Here is a 23,698-nt window from a genome sequence, read left to right as displayed (position 1 = left end):
ATGCCACTCTGGCTGCATGCCTCCTGAAGTGTGACATATAGGTTTATAGAGCTGTTATATCTTTGAACAATGCAGTGCTTACATTACTGTCTGCGAAATAAGATGCTCATCCTATCAATATGGTTGAATTTGCTCAGTTTCAGCGCAATGTTGGCGAGCGAGGAGAGGATGCAGACCTGTGGTTGGCCTACTGTGCTTTCCACCTTGGTGACTATAAGAGAGCCATGGAGGTTTGAAAACCTTTATTGAATTCAGTAACATTGGTTTGGATGTGTGAAAGTATTTTCCTGTTTTTGATTGTGTGAGACATGAACTAATACCTATGTGTCTATTCCTTCCTCAGGAATACAAGGCCCTGACAGACAAACCAGACTGCCGCCCGGATGTGTGGGTCTACCTGGCCAGTACTCTCTTCTTCCTGGGGCTTTACAAAGAAGCAGAGGAGGCTTCACGCAAGGGTACCTCATCCACCGTGTTCCCCATTCTCACATTTTGTTGCTTTATTACAAAAGGTGATATGGAAAATTAAAGACCTTTTCTCCCTGACCTTACGTGCTTCCTCTACCTCTTTCAGCCGCTAAATGCCAGCTGCAGAATTGACTACTGTTCCACTTGGCTCACAAGGTCAGCTTTCGCCCTTATCGCTAACTCATTCATTCAGTGCTATGGTACCAAACAACTTATATAACAGAATTTGTTATTTTATACCCTTATTTTTGGTCTATTTTTTTCCAGTTAAATGATGAGAAGCAGCTGATGGGTTTCCACCAGGAGTTGGAGGATGTGACAGAGGACCAGCTCAGCCTGGCCTCCATCCACTACATGCGCTCCCACTACCAGGAGGCCATCGACATCTACAAACGCATCCTGCTGCAGAACAGGTGACAGGCACCAGAATGCACCACAGAGTGACAGAGAAACCGGGCAACACTCCAAATGTAATCCTGACACATATGGGAGTAGCGGCACAGACTATGAGAGGGGGAGTTAGAGAGGGAGTGGAGGGAGGGAGAGTGATAGTTTCCCTGTGTTGAGGCAGAGAGAAGATAACGGAGACTGGAGAGGAGGATAGTGACTGCTTGTGCAGGTGAGAGGTTGGGAAAGAGAGATTCATTGTACCTACTGTGAGTCGGCGGAGCTCATGCTCTGTTCATACTGTGTCTGCTGCAGAGACTTCCTGGCCCTGAATGTGTATGTGGCTCTGTGTGCTACTACAAGCTGGACTACTACGATGTGTACCAGGAGGTGCTGGCTGTTCTCTGGTGTTCAGGTGGTGTTTCGTAGCGGGGAGGGGGCCTTGCAAGTGCTGCCTGCGCTAATTGATGTCATTACTGAGGCTCGTCTCAATCTGGTCATCTACTACCTCAGAGAAGGTGGGCCGCCACTTTTATTACTGACTAGCCAATCTAATGATAACTGATTGATAACTAAGTGTGTTTTTTTTACTGTTAATATATGGATAGTAATTGTATTTGTCTATCTCTCTCAGATGATGTCCAGGAGTCCTACCAGCTCATCAAAGACTTAGAACCCACCACACCACAGGTTCATTCCTCTATTTCCATTCACCATTTCCAGATTTCTCTCCCTCCCTTTTTATTTTTTCAACCCGCCTATCATTCGTCTCCTGCCTCTCAGCTATTTTAGGGTCCAGTAATCTTACCCTCTCTTCCTTGCTCTCCCTTTTCCTCTTCCTCCTTCTACAAGGATAGTGTAGTTTGCAGTGTAGTTCTACGTTTGCAGGGTAGTCATTTGTGGTAGGCGTTTGTGTATTAACCTCCCCCTTTCTCTCTCTCACTCTCTTTCTCAGGTTCAGGGCAGTGTTAGTCTTAATGTACATCAGCGTACAGTAAGCTCTCTCTCGCCATCTCCCCCTCTTTCCCTATCCTCCTCCTCTCTTTGCCAGGGTTAGTGCAGCCATAAACTCAATGGATTGTGGTGTTTGGTAAGTGCATATGTGCTGTAACCTCTCCCTGCCTTTTTTTCAGGAGTACATCTTGAAGGGGGTTGTGAATGCTGCACTCGGGCAGGAGATGGGGTCGGTGAGTACCAGAGATACATTTAGATACTACACTGAAAAAATATATAAGCGCAACATGTAAGGTGTTGTTCCCTTGTTTCATTGAGCTTTCTGTGCACAAATTTGTTTACATCTTAGTGAGCATTTCTCCTTTGCCAAGATAATCCATCTACCTGACAGGTGTGGCATATCAAGAAGCTGATTCATTTAAACAGCATGATCAATGACACAGGTGCACCTTGTGCTGGGGACAAAAAAAGGCCACTTTAAAATGTGCAGTTTTGTCACACAATACAATGCCATACATGTCTCAAGTTTTGAGGGAGCGTGCAATTGGCATGCTGACTGCAGAAATGTCCACGAGTTGTTGCCAGAGAATTGAATGTTGATTTCTCTATCATAAACTGCCGCCAACGTCGTTTTAGAGAATTTGGCAGTACGTCCAACTGGCCTCACAACTGCAGACCACGTGAATGGCGTCATGTGGGCGAATGGTTTGCTGATGTCAACGTTGTGAAGAGTGCCCCATGGTGGCGGTGGGATTATGGTAAGGGCAGGCATAAGCTACGGACGACGAACACAATTGCATTTTATCGATGGTAATTTGAATGCACAGAGAGGCCCATTGTCGTACCATTCATCGGCCTCCATCACCTAATGTTTCAGCATGATAATGCACAGCCCCATGTCGTAAGTATCTGTGCACAATCCCTGGAAGCTGAAAATGTCCCAGTTCTCCCATGGCCTGCATAGTCACCAGACATGTCACCCATTGAGTATGTTTGGGTTGCTCTGAATTGATGTGTAGGACAGCGTGTTCCAGTTCCCACCAATATCCAGCAACTTCGCATAGCCATTGAAGATGAGTGAGATAACATTCCACAGGCCACAATCAACAGCCTGATCAACTCTATGCGAACGAGATGTGTTGTGCTGCATGAGGCAAATAGTGGTCACACCAGATAATGACTGGTTTTCTGATCCATGTCCCAACCTTTTTTTGAAGGTACCTGTGACCAACGGATGCATATCTGTATTGCCAGTCATGTGAATTCCATAGATTAGTACCTAATGCATTTACTTCAATTGACCGATTTCCTTATATGAACTGTAACTCAGTAAAATCTTTGAAATTGTTGGGTTTTATATTTTTGTTCAGTGTAAATATATAACTATAGATTCATGTACAGTATATATATATAGTTCTGCCTTGATACCCACCTGATTTTGTTTGTGTGACATTATCATGTAATTTTTCCATTACAGAGAGATCATCTCTCTGAGCAATCTCTGACGATTGCTCAGCAGTTTTTCCAGCTGGTTGGTGGCTCAGCTAGCGAATGTGGTGAGTGCTCCTTCAGATATTTAAAATACTGACTAGAATTACATTTTTGTACTGCACTAATTCAATGGTAAATGCGTTTTTACACTGGTGCTTTCTTTAACAATTCCTTTCCCTGTGTCTTAGACACCATCCCTGGCAGACAGTGCATGGCTTCTTGTTTCTTTCTGCTCAGGCAGTTTGAGGATGTGCTCATCTACCTCAACTCTGTCAAGGTAAGCACAGCATAATACCCTGACACATATTTGTGTCCACATAGAATATTGATGTTTGAAATATACTTAAGTATCAAATGTAATTGGTAAAAAAATACTTACGTAGTAAAAGTAGAAGTATAAAGAATTTCAAATTCCTAATATTAAGCAAAGCAGATGCACACTTTTTCTAGTTTTTTATTTATTTACAGACACTCCAACACTCCAATTGAGTCCGCCAGATCAGAGGCAGTAGGCATGACCAGGGATGTTCTATTGATAAGTATATGATTTAAAAATGTAACGAGTACTTTTGGGTGTCAGAGAAAATGTATGGAGTAAAAAGTACATCATGTTCTTTAGGAATGTAGTAAAGTAAAAGTAGTCAAAAATACCCCAAAAAACGACCTAAGTAGTGTTTTTACTTAAGTACTTTACACCACTGATTTGCACCATGTGTAACTCTTCTCTCATCTCATCTACAGATGGGCCAGTTCTACTACTCAGCAAAGGCATTTGATGTCTTGGAGAGATTGGACCCCAACCCTGAATACTGGGAGGGCAAAGGGGAGCCTGTGTGGGTATATTTTGGCCAGCAGAGAACCCAGGTAGGTACCATGTCTACCGTAGCAATCTATTGGATTGATATAGGATCATGAATGTCACCACTTTGTATAGCGTTAAAATAATCTGTCCTCAGCTCAGTGACCTACACATTTTTTGACATGATGGGCTGTATTTTGCATTGCTGAAGTCTAACAATGTGAGTGTTTATGTTACCATAATGTGCTCAATTGTGTGTATTTTACAGGGAGGCTTTGAGGGAGTGCTGCCCTTGCTGAAGCACACTGGGAATCCTCAGGTGGAATACATTCTGAAGAAATGGGCCAAGGACAACAGGGTTTCTCTGTGATGTTATCATTCCGTACTTAAGAATGCATAGCCTATATGAAGAAAAGGGTCATTTGGGCAAACTGACAGTCAAATGCAAAAATTCACCAAAAGTGCAAGTTTGTTCATTATACATTAATCTCTTTCCTGTTTGTTATTTTGTTAGTACAATGTATTGGTGTCGTTTTTTTTTGCAAATTTATTCTGTACATATTTGCATATAAATCTTATACCACATCTGTGCTTTTACTATCTCTGGCCTTGACATAACGTTTTAGAGCACATAAAGACCCGTGCTTATCATGCATACAGAAATATAAAACAGGAGAATTTGTTGGTTTCAATGCATATTTTCTAATGAAGGGTAGTCCTGTGTTGTTTGTTAGTGCGTTCAGTCCAGGGAAAAGTGTTCAAAAGGAACCTCGTCAAAACATCCCGCGTGCCAGAGTCAGGGAACAATCGATTCTCCATATTCGCGCTAGTATGCAAAGTGGGCGGTTCTTGAAGGGCGTTCTCGCCCTATGATTGGTCAAAGACTGCTCCCTGACTGTTCTGTTTCCGCTTTCATTTCGTACGCACGCCCAGTTACTACTCTCACTGAATAATGATAATAATGGTCAAGATGGCTACTTCAGATGCCTACTTGCGGTAGCTACCGAACAATTTAATGTAAACAACTAAAACTACTCTTCCTCGTGATTTAAAGACCCCGGAGCTAACCTGGGAAGTTCAGAAGATAAAACTGTGTGGTTTAAGGCATTTTATTACCTGACATAGTTTACCATCTAGCTAGCTAACGTTAGTTGTCGAATATTCCCAATTTTAGATAGCAAGCTACAGTAACGTTAGTTCAGTGAAGTCTCGTCCTCCCTTGTGTGTTCGTACCGAGGGGCTCTGTGACGGTCAGCATCAAATGGCCGAACCGAGAAAAGTACCGTTTGTCACAATCTCTTCCTTTAACAACAATGCACCGCCTTCGGATTCAAAGAAACGCCGCCGGGAAGATGAGGCCGAAATCAGTTTGGGGGAAGATGGAGGGGGTGGAAGTGCAGCAACCAGGCTAGGAGGTGGTACTGGTGCTAGTCCATTCGGTATCGTGAAAGCCGGTGACGGGGATTCAGCGGAAACAAAACGTGTAACAGTGCGCTTGAACCTCTCCTTGCCCGAACCCAGCGAACGGGGATCTGCTGAATTCAACTACAGTGAACTTGTTCAATCTACTCAGGTAAAGACGTGAAATCAGTCAAGGCTACAAGTGATAACAGCAGGCTGGGCCGGTGAACGCGTAGGCAGCTTGAAGTGTAAGCTCTCGAGGCTATGGTGCTGTTGTCAACAAGAGCGATGTTGGCCAACGGTAGCTACAGTATTCTTAGATATGATGTAAGCATGCCAACTTAATGTAGGCTATAATATTCATCTAATTTTGATATGAATGTTTATGTTACCGTTATATAAATCATATAATATGGTAATGACACATCTAGTTCCCATCCTGCTGGAGGTACAACTTTTAAGATGACATTTTAAGCTACTAAGAATCCACTGTTGAACCCATTTTACCTACTCTTATTTCCTGACATGCCTGATTGTCTCTTGAAGGTGAAGAAGCCTTCTGCTCCAGGACCTCCTAAAGACCTGATGCCAGCCCTGGACCCCAACGACCCCTTTGCAGACAACGAGAAGGAGAGAAGAGAAGTAGAGGCGCTCGCCAAGAAATTTGAGAGCAAATATGTAGGTCCCTTTACTTTGTGGGGGAAACAAATAGGTCTACACATAGATTGAATTAGTTTAATTTGCGTTGTATATTTTCACCTAGTCAACTGTAGTTGTTTGTTTCCTCTAGTCACAGGTCAATACAGGGAAAAAGAAGCGTAAGGACAGGGTGCAGGATCTCATCGACATTGGTTTTGGCTACGATGAGACTGACCCATTCATTGATAACTCTGAGGCTGTAAGTACCCTCTGTCTGCTCATATACTGCAGAATCCTTCCTTTGTGAACAGACTTAAGACTCATGTAAACAAGCATCAACATATGCTTTAACATATTTGCACTTTACCCCTAGCCTCTGTATCATAGATCCTTTTTCATTAACACATTGCGTTCCTCTCTCCCATACTTATTAGTTTATCTGCTGTTTGTAACCCGTTATGCCATGGCATTGTTGAATAGTATTTCCTGATTGGCTTGAAGCGCATTCTAGAGCGTGCATTATTTCCCTATAATGCACGGCATATCAGCACGGTAGAATTCAATAGCTACAGTTCATTCTTACATGTTCTATGTTTGAGCTGCATTTGAAAGCAAAAGTTGAGTTGAGAACAGTATTGGCATTGTTGAATTTGATTTTTATAATAGCAAGCTGTTTGTTTGGTTACCAAGGCAACTACTGTAGCTACTATATCAAGTAAACTTGCTAGCTACTTCAGTGGATGCTGAACAAATTTCTAATTGTAAATTTGTTCAATTATAGCCATGGTATAAAAGGGAAAATCAACTCAGAAAATAATGCAACTCCATGGAAGGTTAGTTCATCTCCACTAGCGTGTAGTCGAACACACCTTCCATGTTGTTTATTATTTTCCAGAGAATACATAGCCCCTTGTTGATTATCCCTTAGCTACTTTCTTCCCCTCAGTATGATGAGCTGGTGCCAGCCTCCCTCAACACTAAGCTGGGAGGGTTCTACATCAACACTGGCACCCTGCAGTTCAGAGCAGCTTCCGAGTCAGAGGGAGAGGACTTCAAGGTGGGTTACACACACCTTTTCAATATATGAACAAATGTTATTCAGTGTTAAACTCTATTTCTATATCATGTGACAAGCTCAGTTTTTGTTCCTCCTGTCTGTAGAAGTTGAAAGATGGTGAGGAGCGTGTGATAAAGAAGCGAATGAAAAAGCAAGATGGCAGTAACATGGATGAGAAAAAGCCCAGGAAGATCAGGATGCCAAAGCAGGGGTGAGCAATGTTCTACATCTGTTGTGCCACTTCTGAAGTTAACTGATGTATAAGCTCATATGATGTATGAACTTATTGCCCGACTTTGACTTGAGCCGTGTGCTTCATAGTTATGCTATATGTCTATGGCTTGTAACAAGCTCCATGTAGCAACTCAACGGTCCTATGTTATCTTTCAGAGCGTCTGGCCTGAATGTCCACCGGCCAGAGAAGAAGAAAAGGAAGAAGTTGATGAAGGACTCTCTGAATCTGGCCGCCATGCTCCGCCGCTTCACGCGGGAGAAGGAGGAGAACCGCAAGAAGAACCCGGGCCTGCCCCGTGGCCAGAACAATGCCAACAGTGCCCTGCTCAACGCACACCCTAAACCCAGCGACATCAGCATGGCCGATCTGGCCAACGACCCTGCCATGATGTCACTGCTGGGCTCAGCCAATAACAACGACATGCTGCAGGACATGATGGGCGACCTAGACTTTGGGCTGCTGGACTCTCCTCAGCCCTCCAGCCCTGCGCAGGGGGAGAACGGTGCTCCGGGTAGGGTCCAGGGTAGGGTCCAGGGGGCACAAGGAGGTCTCCTGCCCCCTCCTCCTCTGCCTAATGGACTGTCTGCCCCTCTCAGTAAGCGCATTGAGGACCTCAGAGTGGTAAGTGACTGACATCTTCAATCAAATCCAGTTGCAGATATATTTCATATTTAGAGATATTTTAGGTCTTCAGTCAGTTTCTTTATTTGATTTGTAGGGTCTAAAGGCCCTCGCTGCTCGTTGAAAACGTTCAAGCACATTACATGGAATGCATAGATTTTTTTTTCTTTAAAAACGAAAAGTGATTGTCACCATTCTGATATTTCCTTCCATAAAGAGACCGGAGTAACACATGCATTCTCTCAGGGGCACAAGTAGGAGTGAGAAGTAGAGTTTGCTGTGGAAACAAGAGAGCAGTGATGTTCTTTGAGGGAGATGATGAGGGGAAAAGAAGTGCCAACTCTCTCTGACAGAACGGTGAGGGTAAAGGGAAGGGGCAAGAGGGGAATATCAGGAAGAGGAGTGGAGGCAGGGAGGAGAGGAGGCCGCGAGCGAGCGAGAGGTACTGTAATGAAGGAAGTAAAAAAAATAAAAAGGCTTAGACGACAAGGTGAGGCTTAGAGGAGTGAAAGGGCAGGCGATTGATTGATTTGCATTACATTTCAGTGTCCATTTGAGCATACTATATTTTGTTTTAGAGAATCCCTGAAGTTGAATTATTCTCCAACAAACAGGCTTCTCATCAGTTTGATCAAGAGGGCAGGAAAAAGTTCTTCACGCTGGACATGAACAACATCCTACTGGAGTGAGTCTCTGCTCTGAGCTCTTTACAACAGTACAAACCCTCTTTCCTCCCCTGACCATCTCTCTGTATGTGTTAGTCAGTGTTTATCTCAATGTCTAACCCTCTTCCTCTGTGTGTTGGTCAGTATTGAGTTGCAGGTCCAGGAGCAGCCGGCAGCAGTGCGCTCTTCAGTCTACTCCCATCTCGAGGCCTTTGTGCCCTGCAACAAGGAGGCTCTGCTCAAACGCCTAAAGAAACTCAGCCTCAATATCCAGGTATGTGTGTATGCACTAAAATGTTTGACATTTTATGTGTATGTTTGTGTGTGCACATAATATGCCTGTTCTTCTCTTCTATCTAATTGTAGATTGTTTGTTAACGGAGTGTGTGGCGTGAGTGTCATCTGGTGTGCGTGATTGTAACCTTTTCCATCTTTTGTCATCCAGGATGACCGTCTGCGTGCTCCGCTACTGAAGCTGAAGCTAGCTGTGTGCAGCGTGATGCCAGAGCAGATCGCCAGATACAACATGGACTGCATCGCCAAAGTGGCCAAGTAAGGCCTTCTCTGGCTCCTTCTCCTGCATTCTGTTCACCTCTTATTTCCTCTCATACCTCCTCTTTTGTCCCTTGTTGTCTATTTTTCCACTCCTCGTCAATATTCTCGCTGGGTTGTGTATTTACAGGCAGCAGTCAGAAGAGGGGGAAAAGAACGGGTCAGAAGAGGACGATGAGGAGAAGCCTGGGAAGAGAGTGATGGGACCTCGCAAGAAGTTTGTCTGGGATGAGAAGCTCAGGTGAGCTCTCATTTGTGAATTTAACGTCATACAATTATGTTATAGGTGTTTTGGTTTAGTGTAGTGATGGGACGTTCGACTTCTTTTACTGACTCCGATCTTTTCGACTCGTTCAGTCAAATGAATGAATCTTTCGACTCATTTTGTTCATTTGAGTCAATAACGCCCAAAGCATGCAGGACCCCGGCGAACGATAACTAAAACTAGAAATAGTCATAATTCTACAAGCATCTCGTTCATAGGTCGTTCACCATAATGGGCTTATTGGAGATGTCGTTTGTGACAGACTTGTATAATGGTGCTTTAAACAATGTATATTTGTTGATTGCTAGGTATACAAATACGATTTATTTCTTGGTACATTTTAAACAAAGTCTAGTTGTGACCGCAACCGGACTAGATTTAAAATTAAAATAAAAAAAATAAATCACCTTTTATTTACCCGGGTAGGCCAGTTGAGAACAAGTTCTCATTTACAACTGCGACCTGGCAAAGATAAAGCAAAGCAATGCGACACAAACAACAACACAGAGTTATACATTGAATAAACAAACATGCAGTCAATAATACAATAGAAAAAGTCTATATACAGTGTGTGCAAATGAGGTAGGATAAGGGAGGTAAGGCAATAAATAGGCCATAGTGGCGAAATATTTACAATACAGCAATTAAACACTGGAGTGATAGATGTGCAGAAGATGAGTGTGCAAGTAGAGATACTGGGGTGCAAAGGAGCAAAATAGATAAAATAAATAACAGTATGGGGGATGAGGTAGTTGGATGGGCTAATTACAGATGGGCTATGTACAGGTGCAGTGATCTGTGAGCTGCTCTGACAGCTGGTGCTTAAAGCTAGTGAGGGAGATATGAGTCTCCAGCTTCAGTGATTTTTTTTGCAGTTCGTTCCAGTCATTGGCAGCAGAGAACTGGAAGGATAGGCGGCCAAAGTAGGAATTGGCTTAGGGGGTGACCAGCGAAATATACCTGCTGGAGCGCGTGCTGCTATGGTGACCAGTGAGCTGAGATAAGACGGGGCTTTACCTAGCAAAGACCTATAGATAACCTGGAGCCAGTGGGTTTGGCGACAAATATGTAACGAGGGCCAGCCAACGAGAGCATACAGGTTGCAGTGGTGGGTAGTATATGGGGCTTTGGTGGCAACTTATGGCACTGTGATAGACTGCATCCAATTTGCTGAGTAGAGTATCGGAGGCTATTTTGTAAATGCAAATGCATTGTGAACGACTCTTGGCGGAATGCATTGCTTGATTGGCGTGAGGGGGATAAGCACAATATCGTTCGCAGTTCACGACGATTTGAGTTTGTTGAGCAGAAGCCACGTATCTTTTGGTTCTACAAAGCTGTGTCCATCATAGCATTCATTCTTGCACCATGCAATAATTTATGTATTTTTTCTTTTCTATGCTGCCTGCAGCATGATCTATTTTACCTGTGCTCATATGACGAACAGTTGTTGGTCGGAGCACATCTCCGGAGTGACAGAGGGAGTGCGTATTAATCCTGCTGTAGAATTAAATGCAGCCAGTAAGTCAAATGAACGACTAAAATGAACGAGTCACTCAGAAAAGCGAATCATGACTCTCGAGTCAGTAAGAAGAGTTGTCCAAAAAGAACGAATCATTCTCCAACACTGGAGCTGAAATTGTAATGCATAGTTGGTGGAATGTGTGTTTGTCTGTAGGATGTTGCTCTGTAACCTGGTGAGGGTGAAGCTGGGCTGCTATGAGCTGGAGGGCCAGAGCTCCCAGTCTCCAGAGGACTATCTCAAGGCCTTCATGGAGACTGAGGTGAAACCACTGTGGCCCAAGGGCTGGATGCAGGGCAGGTCAGTGTGTGCGTTTGCATAAAAGTATACAATTTGACCATTTAACCTAGTTTGCATTTCACCACACCACATGGGGTGGCAGGTAGCCTAGTGGTTAGAGCTTTGGGCCAGTAACCAAATGGTTGCTGGATCAAATCCATGAGCTGACAAGGTAAAAATCTGTCATTCTTCCCCTGAACAAGACAGTTAACCCACTGTTCCCTGGTATGCCGTCATTGTAAATAAGAATTTGACTGACTTGCCTAGTTAAATAAAGGTTGAAAAAATCTCTCCACGTTCCTCTCCTCCTCAGGATGCTATTCAAAGAGAGTCTCATGGTTCATTGTCACCTCACTGGCAATCCGTGAGTCATTACTTTGATATACTCTGCTTATTTTAAAAATCACTATATTTAAGTGAAGGTTAACACTGGTGTTCTTAATTATGCACTCTTATTCCTTTTGATTTCACTGTTATCCAGAGCCAAGAAAAAGATGGTTCCTACTCCCAAGTCTAAACCCAAGGTTAGTGTTTTGCAGTCTGATGCACTGCTTGCATGCTTGACATTTCAATACCATTGTTGTTTGAATAGTTTTAGATCACACTAATTGTTTGCTCTTTCTATCTCCTATGTTGTTTGGTGATCCAGGAGGGTAGTTGGGTCCAGAGATCCACCCCCTCAGTTGGTGCGACGCCCTCCCCTGCAGCCCCAGTGGCCTGCCGGCCCTCCCAGTCCCCCACTGAGACCATCTGTCTGCTGGACTCCCTGGATGAAGAGCTGACCGCCCCCGCCTTGGACTCCATCTCCCAGGCCCTGGCCCTCCTCAGCAATGCAGCCAAGGGCCTGGTCCAAGGGGACAGTCCCCCCTCCCCTGATAGGCCCAAGACTGCCCCGTCCTCCCTCCATGCCTCACCTCTCCTCCAGAAGCACAAGAAGAGCAGCATCAACACACCCAGCTCCAACACACCTCTCTACGTCTCTACCTCCTCCTCCCCCTCTCTCTCTCGGCCTCCCACCGTCTCCCCTTCTCTGTCCTCAGCGAGGAGCGAGGGGTTGGGGTCGATGAAGGGTGGAGGTGCTCTGGCTCAGGCTCACAGACAATCAGTGCAGAGCACTCAGAGGCTTGCTGGGACGGGACTGAGTAAAGCCAACGCTCCCGGCTCTCACTCCCAGCCTAAGCCGCGGCCACCCCCCAATCAGAAGGGCTTTGGCAGCAATAATACTAAAGCCAACAGCGGTGACACCCCCCTCTCCTCCCCTTCTCCCTCCTTCTCCCACTCTCTCTCAGGAGCCCAAGCTCAGCAGCAGTCCAACTTCATCACCCCCATGCAGGCCACTCTCACCAAGTCCTCCCACAGCAGCACCTCACCCATCATCAAACTCACCCCTCGCCTGCCCAACCCCTTAACGCACACCACCTTCTCCTCACCCTCCACCAATCCCAGGCCTCAGGCAGCTTCCAGTATGCACCAGTACTCCTCCAAAAGCCCAGCAGGGTTCCGCCCACCTTTCTCATGTGCTCCGGGAGGGCCAGCCAAACTTGTCCAGGGCAGCTACACCCCTCCAGGAGGGCAGAAGACCCCCTCTCAGATCATCAGCAGCAGCGCCAACACCAGCCTTACCAACACCTCATCCATCAGCAAGCATTCGGGATCCAGTCCCTCCCCTACCACAGCCTCGGCCAATCAGCGACAAAGGCCGGCAGGTGGAACCATTCAGGGGGCTAAGCCTATTAAATCTGTATCCACACAGTCTGTCTCTTCTCAGTTGCCACAGGTAAGTGAGAAATAAGAGATGGTAGCTGGGTGGGACAAGGTCATGGTGCAGCATATGTTCAAAATTAGTTTGTCTACTGTGGTTTGTGTTGTCTGTGTATTTATGTATTTTATCTCTGTATATTTTGTATGTTGGTCTGGGTCTATATTTCTAATAAAAAATTGGGTGGTTCGAGCCCTGAATGCTGAAAGCCGTGGTGTATCAGACCGTATACCACGAGAATGACAAAACATGTATTTTTACTGTTCTAATTACGTTGGTAACCAGTTTTATAATAGCAATAAAGGCACCTCAGGGGGTTATGGTATATTGCCAATATACCACGGCTAAGGGCTGTATCCAGGCACTCCACAGTGTGTTGTGCTTAAGAACAGCCTTTAGCTGTGGATTATTGGCCATATACCACACCCCCTCGGGCCTTATTGCTTAATTATATGCCTTTGTTCTCCAGGTGTCCTCAGCCAGCAGCAGTCTTCTTGGCTCTGCTCTGTCTCTCCCACTGGGCTTTGGGATGTTGGGGGGGCTGGTTCCTGTGTCCCTGCCCTTTCACTTTCCTTCACTCTTAAACCTGCCCCCATTAGGGGGCACAGCTGGCTCCAGCACCGGGGCCAGCGGCTCCTCAGCCAGCAACAGCTCAGCATTCTCCCTGACCCAGAGTGAGTGACAGCCAGTCCACAGAAACATGAAAAAACTAAAATGTACAGTGATTTCGGGAAGTATTCAGACCCCTTCACTCTTTCCACATTTTGTTACATTACAGCCTTAATCTACACACAATACCCCATAATGAAAACAGGTTTTTAGAAATGTTTGCAAATGTATTAAAAATTAAAAACGAACTTCTTTACATAAGTATTCAGACCCTTTGCTATAAGACTGGAAATTGATCTCGGGTGCATCCTGTTTGCATTGATCATCCTTGAGATGTTTCTGCAACTTGATTGGAGCCCACCTGTGGTAAATTCAATTGATTGGACATGATTTGGAAAGGCACCTACCTGTCTATATAAGGTCCCACAGTTGGCAGTGCATGTCCGAGCCAAAACCAAGCCATGAGGTCGAAGGAATTGTCCATAGATTGTTTTGAGGCACAGATCTGGGGAAGGCTACCAAAAAATGTCTGCAGCATTGAAGGTCCCCAAGAACACAGTGGCCTCCATCATTCTTAAATGTAAGAAGTTTGGAACCACCAAGACTCTTCCTAGAGCTGGCTGCCCGGCCAAATTGAGCAATCGGGGGAGAAGGGCCTTGGTCAGGGAGGTGACCAAGAATCCGATGGTCACTCTGACAGAGCTCCAGAGTTGCTTTGTGGAGATGGGAGAACCTTCCAGAAGGACAACCATTTCTGCAGCACTCCACCAATCAGGCTTCTATGGTAGAGTGCCCAGACGGAAGCCACTCTTCAGTAAAAGGCACAACAGCCCACTTGGAGTTTGCCAAAAGGCACCTAAAGAACTCTTTGGCCTGAATGTCAAGTGTCACATCTGGAGAACCAGGCACCACTCATCACCTGGCCAATACTATCCCTATGGGAAATCATGGTCGTGGCAGCATCTTGCTGTGGGGATGTTTTTCAGCGGCAGGGACTGGGAGACTAGTCAGGATCAAGGGAAAGATGAACGGTGCAAAGTACAGAGAGATCCTTAATGAAAACCTACTCCAGAGCGCTCAGGACCTGTGACTGTAGCGTCATACCCAAGAAGACTCGAAGCTGTAATCGCTAGCAAAGGATCTTCAACAAAATATTGAGTAACGGGTCTGAATACTTATTTAAATGTGAAGTTTCAGGGTTTTTTGCAAACATTTCTAAAAACCTGTTTTTGCTTTATCATAAGTTATTGTGTGTAGATTGATGGGAGGGGGTGATTTAATCAATTTTAGAATAAGGCTGTAAAGTAGCAAAAGTTGAATGTAGAACAGCTGATCGAGATGGGGTTGCTTTAGTCTAGTCTGTGTGTATGTTGATGTCTGGGTATGTGTATAGTTTGTTTTTGTGTATTTTATGTTGTTGGACCATTGTGTTAAATCCCCATGCTGTGTCTGGAAGCCTGCAATGTTTTTCTCCCTTGTCTGACATTCTCCCATATTGTTTCTTTGATTTATTCCTCATTTCTCCCCTTATCCCGCTGTGCCTCTTCTTTAAAATGTTATTCTTCCATTGATCTCCTGTGCTCTTACATCCATTTACTATTTGACCTGGCTCATCTCTTTTCCTTTCAACCTGTTTCTTCTGTCTTGCTTCCCATTCTTGTTTCGTCTACACTGCCTTTCCTATCTCACCATGCCCTTGACCTACACTCTCCTGTGTGTCTCCTCCTCCCTCCCATGTCCTCCTGTCTCTCCTCAGATCTGTTAAAGAGTCTCCAGTCAGGGTCTCAGGTTGCTCTGCCTCCTCACTTACAGCTCGCTTTCTCAGGTAAAATCTGCCCTTCCCTGTGACCCCGCTCTCTCCTCTCAGCCCGCTGTCACTTCAAGTCTTTTTTTTTCTCTTCTTGGGGAGATCTTCCCTGTCTGTCCCTCCGTAGTCTCTGTGCATGCATGTCGCTTTCGTCATGTCAGTGGTTGTCATTTGTGTTATGTTTAAATATTTGTTTTTGTTTCCTATCAATATTTCAAGAACTCTACCCTTCCTGTCCAGATGTCAATCAAACCCAAGGAGGGGATGTGAAGAGGAAGTCTCTTTGACCACGCCTGTTTGGAACACTGAGGACATCCACTATGATATGACAGCTATCAGGACAAATCAGGAACTAGGACGACTTTGAATGAATGACTAACAGAAACTGCCCAAACACAGGATGGGGATGAAATGGGGAATTGGACCCTCTCGATAATCTTCCGGCTGTTACTTATTTTTTAAACAGCAATTAGATAATTGTTTAAATATTGTAAAATGGAAGGCTTAATGACAAGTTTGTTTTTGTCAATGTTTACAGAACAGACCTTTATCACTGTGGTCAGGGAGGGAGAATCAATGAGAGGTCTACTTGTTGGTGTGTGTGTGCACTATTCTTTAGCGTCAGTGTGCAACACTCCCTCTCTGATACCTGGGTTAGTGTGTCTATTTGGTGCTTCTTTTTCAATGTAATTATCTAGACCTGTAAGAAATGATACTAAATGCGAACGTTGTTGAATTTGTTTAGGGATCGGAGCTGTATTTTTTTGCTGTACATAACTCCACCAAATTCAATAAAACAAGCCATGATCTATGCAGGATTATAACAAAATGGTATATTGGTGACTTTATGGTCATCAGCATGGGTAATTCTGTTCCCTCATGTCTTGTGCCTTCACGAAGTGCTACACTCCATAACTTATAAAAATAGAAAACAAGCCAATAACATCCACATAGTGAAAAGTTAGTCTATCAGCTCTTAAAATCCACAAATGGTCAGCATTGCAAAGAAACACTTTACCATGCTACCTGGAGTCTGATTAATCAAATGTTTATTTGTCGGGTAACAATCTAACTGGAGACACTACCTGACGGTTGCTTATCCAAAGCAGCCCAAATGGTCAAACACAAGGCTGCACAACTTTGTGCCTCCACCAGACTGAGGTTGAAACAGCAGAGGTTCTTTAGGGTTTTGGGTCCAGACAAAGCCAACACACCCAAGGCACAACACACTGTTCAAAGGGCGGTGCTTATTTCAACTTTGATTTAGCTGACATCAAATGCCATATCTCAAACTCAGAAAATTACTCAACTTAATCAAGGAGCTACAATCCTGACAGTATAACCCTTAAATAATCAAGCAGGACCAGTAATGTACTCCAATACAATCCCAAAAGCCTTAACTCCACATCAAAATGCTATTGCCCCATACAGCACACAAGCTGACATTCATTTAAACCCAAAAAGAAAACAGGAAAAACAAGATTAAACATTAAAATAGGTGATCGCTTCTACAGCTGTAAAGAGTCTGGCAGTATGCAGAAGGTTTGATGGCTGTCCCAATCCCTGTTGGTTTCTTTCTAAAGGTCCTCTAGAGTCTATTTGACCAGAGGCCTGGTTTTGTCATCATCGCCACACTGGTGGGCTTTATACTTTTTCACCTCTGCCATGTATTTTGTCCAGGCATCCCCCTTGCCCTCCACCTGGAAAACAGAATAAATATTTAGACAATGGTTTAGAAAAGTGGTATTTCATGAAGACGTCATGACAAAACTATCAGGCAAAAAATATTTCTTGAACCTCAGGGTCCACTTTCTGTATCTTCGCAACCATGCCAGTCTTGAGGGCCAATTTAGAGCCACCTCTGCGCTTCCCCACCTGGGTTAGGGGATAGAAGACTGAAACCGTTATACGAGCCCTTGTGGGTGGACTGCCAATGATGGAGACTACACGACGAGAGAACAAAGAAAAAGCCTATGTTATCACCGGAAACATTCCTGAAGTCGAGTAGCTAATGAATGCTTTCCAATGTCTAGACTTGATGTGGATCTCAGGTTACTTGTTGGTGACATTGCAGTGCACCTCTTCACGTGTGAATGTATCCCTCTATGGTGATGTAACTATACACTAACGAGCTGTGTGTGGTGGATATTTTTTGTGTGTAATTTGTTAATTGAGACATTGCCATTGGCTACAATCTCTAGCTAACAGCCAAACCCCTTACAAAGCTGGTCACACTTGGAGTCTTCTTTTCCTGTGTCGATTGTCCTTCGTCAGCAGTACTTTTATCACCGCATCCTTGGTCCATTTCTTTTTTCTTTTTTTCTTCCTCCATTTTTTTCTTGAACATCTCCATAAAGCTTCCATCATTAGCAAATGAATTGGCCGCCGCTGCTTTGCTGACTCCCGGTGCAGGACTGGCTGGCGACCCCGGGCTGTTACTGCTCGAATCGCTGCTGTTTTGATGTCTTCTGTTGTATCCACGCTTCGGATCCATGTTAGCTTTTTTTTTTGACGTAGAAGGGCTCAGTTCCTTTAGGCCTTTCTGCAACTAGTGGTGTGCTCTCTGGCCGTTTTGTGTCAATAACGCAAACTAAAGCCGGCTAGCTAATTGACAAAAAAAATGCTATCGGTGACAAGACTCCACCCGAACCCCAAACTAAGCAACAAACTTCGAGGCAAAGTAGCTAGCATACGAAGCCGTCAAATTAAACACGTGGAAATCCATAAATTAATCGGAGCGACACTTGTCCGTCTCCCAGTGAGCTAGCACAGGTCCTCACGGCGAAAAAAAACGCAGGCTTGTTGTTGGTGGCTAGCTAACGTTAGCGTTGTATCTAGCTAGTTATTCGAAAAATGTAAACCAGCTAGTGACCAAACAATTGTGTCATGAGTAGCTAAACTATTGCAAAACACAAATTAACCACATTAGATATATAATAATATATTTTTTCAAACGACTCTCAAAGTGAAGTATATTACTGATATATTGGCTACATTTGTCCAGATGTGGTTTTCTTTCACTTGTTATCGGCCATGTTGAATTTCGGCTTATCATTTACGTCAGCACGTCAATATTCTATGGTATTATGGCGGTCCGCAAACATTCGTTAGAGGTGCATGCCGCCACCTACTGTGTGGGCGGTGTCAGTTTACTGTTCTGGAGTGTGAATTTATTACACTTCTTGAAATAAAAAGGGGAGGGAAAAGGGAAGAAAAATTGCCCTACGAACTAACCCTTCACACATTAAAACCTCACTACTATTCCACTACTTGACCCTATCTTTTTATTTAACCTTTATTTTATCAGGGAATCATACTCAGGGCTCCCGAGTGGCGCAGCGGTCTAAGACATGGCATCTCAGTGCTTGAGGCATCATTACAGACACCCTGGTTCATATCCAGGCTGTCTCACAACCGGCTGTGATTGGGAGTCCCTTAGGGCAGCACACAATTAGCCCAACTTTGTCCGGGTTTGGCTGGTGTAGGTTGTCATTGTAAATAAGAATTTGTTCTTAACTGACTTGCCTAGTTAAATAAAGGTTTGAATACTGGGACCAAGGTCTCTTTTACAGATGAGCTGCCCGGAATTACAGAAACTACAAACATCAAAATATTAACACAAAATACAAACTGAAAAAAAGGCACGGCCATAAAAAACAAACATCAGTAATAAGTTCCTCAGTCAGCTTTCTGAATTGCCCTAGAGCAGTGGTTCCCAAACTTTTTATAGTCCCATACCCCTTCAAACGATCAACCTCCAGCAGCGTACCCCCTCTAGCACCAGGGTCAGCGCACTCTCAAATGTTATTTTTGTTGTTGCGATCATTGTAAGCCTGCCACACTCACACTATACGATACATTTAGCCAGGTTGTTTTTGTCACTTCCCACGAGCCGGGTTGTGACAAAGAGCTCTTATAGGACCAGGGCACAAATAATAATATAATAATAATCAATAATTTTGCTCTTTATTTAACCATCTTACATATAAAAATGTATTTGTTAATTGAACATTTTGAAAATTGTGAATAACTCACCACAGGTTAATGAGAAGGGTGTGCTTGAAAGGATGCACATAACTCTGCAATGTTGGGTTGTATTGGAGAGAGTCTCCGTCTTAAATCATTTTCCACACACAGTGTGTGCCTGTATTTAGTTTTCATGCTAGTGAGGGCCGGGCGAGAATCCACTCTCACATAGGTACGTGGTTGCAAAGGGCATCAGTGTATTAACAGCGCGATTTGCCAAGGCAGGATACTCTGAGCGCAGCCCAATCCAGAAATCTGGCAGTGGCTTCTGATTTAATGCAGACAGAGAATAGCTCCAACTTCTTAATCATAGCCTCAATTTTGTCCCGCACATTGAATATAGTTGCGGAGAGTCCCTGTAATCCTAGATTCAGATCATTCAGGCGAGAAAAAACATCACCCAGATATTCCAGTCGTGTGAGAAACTCATCATCATGCAGGCAGTTAGACAAGTGAAAATTATGGTCAGTAAAGAAAACTTTAAGCTCGTCTTTCAATTTTTTAAAAACGTGTCAATAGTTTGCCCCTTGATAAACAGCGCACTTGTGTATGTTGTAAAAGTGTTACATGGCCATATCATTACATAGTGCAGAAAATACACGAGAGTTCAGGGGCCTTGCTTTAACAAAGTTAACCGTTTTCACTGTAGTGTCCAAAACGTCTTTCAAGCTGTCAGGCATTCTCTTGGCAGCAAGAGCCTCTCGGTGGATGCTGCAGTGTACCCAAGTGGCGTCTGGAGCAACTGCTTGCACACGCGTTACCACTCCACTATGTCTCCCTGTCATGGCTTTTGCGCCATTAGTACCGATACCAACACATCTTGACCACCTAAGTCCATTTGATGTCACAAAGTTGTCCAGTACTTAAAAAAATATCCTCTGCTGTTGTCCTAGTTTCCAGAAGAGGATGTCTTCCTTAATTGAGCCCCCATAAACGTAACGGACATATACCAGGAGCTGTGCCGGCCACGTCTGTTGACTCATCCAGCTGTAACGCATAGAATTCATTGGCTTGTATGCGAAGCAGTAATTGTTTCAAAACATCTCCTGCCATGTCACTGATGCGCCGTGAAACAGTGTTGTTTGATGAAGGCATTGTCTGTATAGTTTTTTGGGCCTTTTCCCCCAGCATTGTCCCAGAATGAAGTACTCCACAATAGTATGGGGCTTGCCTGTCCTAGCCACTCGGTAGCTTACCATATAAGATGCTTTTAGCCCCTTCTTATTAATGGTATCTGTTGCTTTTATACATGTCTTACTACTCGAAAGTCATCTTAATTCTCCCTCAAAAAACTCCTGTTGCTTATTTTTCAAATTGGCATGTTTTGTTTCTAAATGTCTGCGCAAGAGTGAAGGTTTCATCGAGTTATGAGATAGTACTTTTGCACATAAAACACACTGTGGCTGAGGAAAGGCACTACTCCCAATATAAGTGAACCCCAGATCAATGTAGTTCTCATCATATTTGCGCCTCTTCGATGGTCCAACGTCCCTGTCTGTTGTTCAGTGCTTTCCCGGGTAAGGGGGCAGTAGCTCTTCCGCTGCATCAGATTCACAACTGTCAGTGTCCATACTAGCTGGGCTAACAACAAATGTAGAATTACTGATGCTAGAATTCGATGTGCTCGTGGAAGCAGAACAACTTGTTTCGTTGACAGGTGCAGGTGTAGTACTGCTGGTAGTAGCAGTACTACCAGTAGAGCTGGTATGTGTCTCTATGGACTTTTTTTTAACCATTTATCAATTTTCGAGCAAATGGAATGAGCAGCAGCTACATTTAGCTACATACGGACCGTTAGTGGAATTCCCATGAGAGAGTAACGGTTAATGTGATTGGATGTTAATTATTTGACTAGGCTACCTGTACTTGACATTGTGTTGTTATTTCACTGAACACTAGATGGTTTAATTTTATTTTTGGCAGTGAGACGAGGATATTCAGGCATGAAAAAAATCTCACCCAAATGTATAGCTCCGTTGGAAAATATAAATGGACTGTTTGAAAATGTGAACAAAAAATGTGCGAATACTTACCATAGAGAAACCAAAACATCCAATTTAAGAACATTTTGAAGATTTATTTGTGGAACAGTACAAGAAAACTAAAAGCTGATTTACCTAACTCAGTAGAAACCAAACTAATTTCCAGAGTGAATGTCTGAACACAAAATCAAATAGGCTTCCCCAAAATAATATGGTCGCTGTGGTAGAACATTTATTTTGATTGGCGATTTTGTGCATTCATCAAAATCACATCAGGTAGCCTGATTTCAGACGTGTCATGTAAACAAGATTATTTACAGGGAATTCGTTCTTCTTGCTCAGCATGTAGGCTAAACACTTAAATCAAACTATTATATTCATCTGACTTGACACCAGCCACACACACTACATGATAAAGGCAACAAAAAAACTGACGCTGCTAGAACTTTTCCTGGTTGCTAAAACTGTACTAGCTAACATAATTTCAGTTTGTGACAAAACAAGAATCATTGTACCATCTAAACCGCGGTTAAATATATTTTCAATAACCCAAAATATTGTATATTCAACTTGTTTGAAGCTGGTGAACAAAACTGAAAGTGAAAGAAAAAAACTAAACTGAAGAATGTATTTGATCTATTTCACCTTTATTTAACCAGGTAGGCCAGTTGAGAACAAGGTCTCATTTACAACGGCGACCTAGCCAAGATAAAGCAAAGCAGTGCGACAAAAACAACAACACAGAGTTACACATAAACAAACGTACAGTCAATAACACAAAATAAATAAAAATCTATGTACAGTGTGTGCAAACGTAGAAGAGTAGGGAGGTAGGCAATAAATAAGCCCTAGAGGTGAAAATAATTACAATTTAGCATTAATACTGGAGTGATAGGTGTGCAGATGATGATGTGCAAGTAGAGATAGTGGGGTGCAAAAGAGCAAGAGGGTAAGTATGGGAAGCATAGAAACAGTGCACATATAACAGATCCACAACTTCTTAGACTTGCTTTCAATGAGAATGACAGATCTATAGCTCACATTTCTATGTGAATTTGGTTGAATCACCTAAAAAAATACATATTGAAGCTTTATTAGGGGGTGCTGCAGCACCCTCAACACCCCTACCTCCCGCGGCTATGAGGAAGTCTCAAGGTTGTGCTCGCCTGAGTTAGAATACGTCATAAACTGTAGACCATACTATTTGATAATGGCGCCAGAGGAGATGGCTGCCGTTTTACGGTCCCCTAACCAATTGTGCTATTGTGTATGTTTTTTTGCGTTATTTGTAACTTATTTTGTACATAATGTTTCTGCCACCGTCTCTTATGACCAAAAAGAGCTTGTAGATTTCAGGGCAGCGATAACTCACCCTGTACTGGAAGAATATTTTATCTTTAACGAGTCGCACGTGTAGCGTGGTTCATTCTGCGTTGTGTATTTTTAATTAGGACGCTGCCACAACTGATGGTCTGCTCGTTGAAATCTTTTTATTTGCCCTGCACACGAAGAGACAACACAAACGTTACCCTTGGTGCAGTCACAGCTCTCCGGCACCTTGCTAGCCGAGGGTCAGGCAAAAGAGCGCCAAAAGGAATTAACAGGTGCTGCGTGCACACACTCGCTGCACAACAGCATATACAAGTAAAACTATACAGAACATAATTCTGACAAAATAAAAGACATACCTGCACACGAAGAGACAACACAAACGTTACCCTTGGTGCAGTCACAGCTCTCCGGCACCTGCGCGAGCACATGGACACTCACTCAACCACTGTCACAAGTACTCAGAAGTTACAACAGATACCCCAGTCAGTGAGCTCTGTGAGACTTGTTAACATAAATTCCTACACTGTCCACACTATAACAAACGTATGGTTGCAAAACAGTACATTGTATAACCTTATGACGGTTTTATATTAAACAGTTTCGGAGCCAAGGACAACATACCTTGCTAGCCGAGGGTCAGGCAAAAGAGAACGATAAAGTGGTATGGGAATACAGATAACCCGCGATGGGCCAAACCAAAATATACAAAACTTTTACCATCACTTGTATGTACAATATTGGTATGAAAAAGTGTTTGTACACCAAATAAAAACATTAGCTATGCGGCTGTAATTAAATAAAAAAAATACACTGAATTATTATTATTATTATCAAATTACTAACATCCC

At 43.6% G+C, this 23,698-nt stretch overlaps 2 protein-coding genes and 1 pseudogene across 8 annotated transcripts; 2 read left to right on the top strand and 1 right to left on the bottom strand.

The window, feature by feature from the left end:
- Positions 1-224: 224 nt before the first annotated feature.
- Positions 225-4,643, top strand: LOC139560923 (intraflagellar transport protein 56-like; annotated as a pseudogene).
- A 388-nt stretch (positions 4,644-5,031) lies between these two features.
- LOC139576222 (ubinuclein-2-like) lies at positions 5,032-16,339 on the top strand. 7 transcript variants are annotated; one of them, XM_071402043.1, is made up of 17 exons: positions 5,032-5,672; positions 6,047-6,178; positions 6,291-6,398; positions 7,068-7,196; positions 7,301-7,407; positions 7,587-8,052; positions 8,667-8,737; positions 8,862-8,991; positions 9,163-9,269; positions 9,400-9,510; positions 11,213-11,356; positions 11,649-11,699; positions 11,817-11,859; positions 11,985-13,112; positions 13,564-13,768; positions 15,460-15,528; positions 15,751-16,339. In XM_071402043.1, exons 1-17 carry the CDS (start codon positions 5,361-5,363, stop codon positions 15,795-15,797), a joined length of 3,360 nt encoding a protein of 1,119 aa, XP_071258144.1. In that variant the 5' UTR covers positions 5,032-5,360; the 3' UTR covers positions 15,798-16,339. The 7 variants fall into 7 exon arrangements, with proteins under 7 accessions (XP_071258144.1, XP_071258123.1, XP_071258174.1 ...); XM_071402022.1 differs by having other exon boundaries at positions 15,730-16,339; XM_071402073.1 differs by having other exon boundaries at positions 5,033-5,672; positions 7,086-7,196.
- A 203-nt stretch (positions 16,340-16,542) lies between these two features.
- LOC139576255 (telomerase RNA component interacting RNase-like) lies at positions 16,543-18,583 on the bottom strand. The gene is made up of 3 exons (XM_071402086.1): positions 17,732-18,583; positions 17,308-17,385; positions 16,543-17,210 (listed from the first exon to the last, which is right to left on the bottom strand). Exons 1-3 carry the CDS (start codon positions 18,002-18,004, stop codon positions 17,106-17,108), a joined length of 456 nt encoding a protein of 151 aa, XP_071258187.1. The 5' UTR covers positions 18,005-18,583; the 3' UTR covers positions 16,543-17,105.
- Between the last annotated feature and the right edge of the window lie 5,115 nt (positions 18,584-23,698).

Source organism: Salvelinus alpinus, chromosome 1 (genome assembly GCF_045679555.1).
Source record: "Salvelinus alpinus chromosome 1, SLU_Salpinus.1, whole genome shotgun sequence".
Taxonomy (NCBI): domain Eukaryota; kingdom Metazoa; phylum Chordata; class Actinopteri; order Salmoniformes; family Salmonidae; genus Salvelinus; species Salvelinus alpinus.
The sequence above is the reverse complement of the archived record's forward strand: the minus strand, read 5'-3'. Positions and strand labels throughout refer to the sequence as shown.

Coding starts and splice junctions, on each gene's coding strand:
- LOC139576222 (XM_071402022.1), top strand. CDS start 5,361: ATGGCCGAACCGAGAAAAGTACCGTTTGTCACAATCTCTTCCTTTAAC. Junction 6,179..6,290: donor AGAAATTTGAGAGCAAATAT/GTAGGTCCCTTT, acceptor TGTTTCCTCTAG/TCACAGGTCAATACAGGGAA. Junction 13,113..13,563: donor TCTCTTCTCAGTTGCCACAG/GTAAGTGAGAAA, acceptor TTTGTTCTCCAG/GTGTCCTCAGCCAGCAGCAG.
- LOC139576255 (XM_071402086.1), bottom strand. CDS start 18,004: ATGGATCCGAAGCGTGGATACAACAGAAGACATCAAAACAGCAGCGAT. Junction 17,386..17,731: donor CTCCAAGTGTGACCAGCTTT/GTAAGGGGTTTG, acceptor CCCCTAACCCAG/GTGGGGAAGCGCAGAGGTGG. Junction 17,211..17,307: donor TACAGAAAGTGGACCCTGAG/GTTCAAGAAATA, acceptor TCTGTTTTCCAG/GTGGAGGGCAAGGGGGATGC.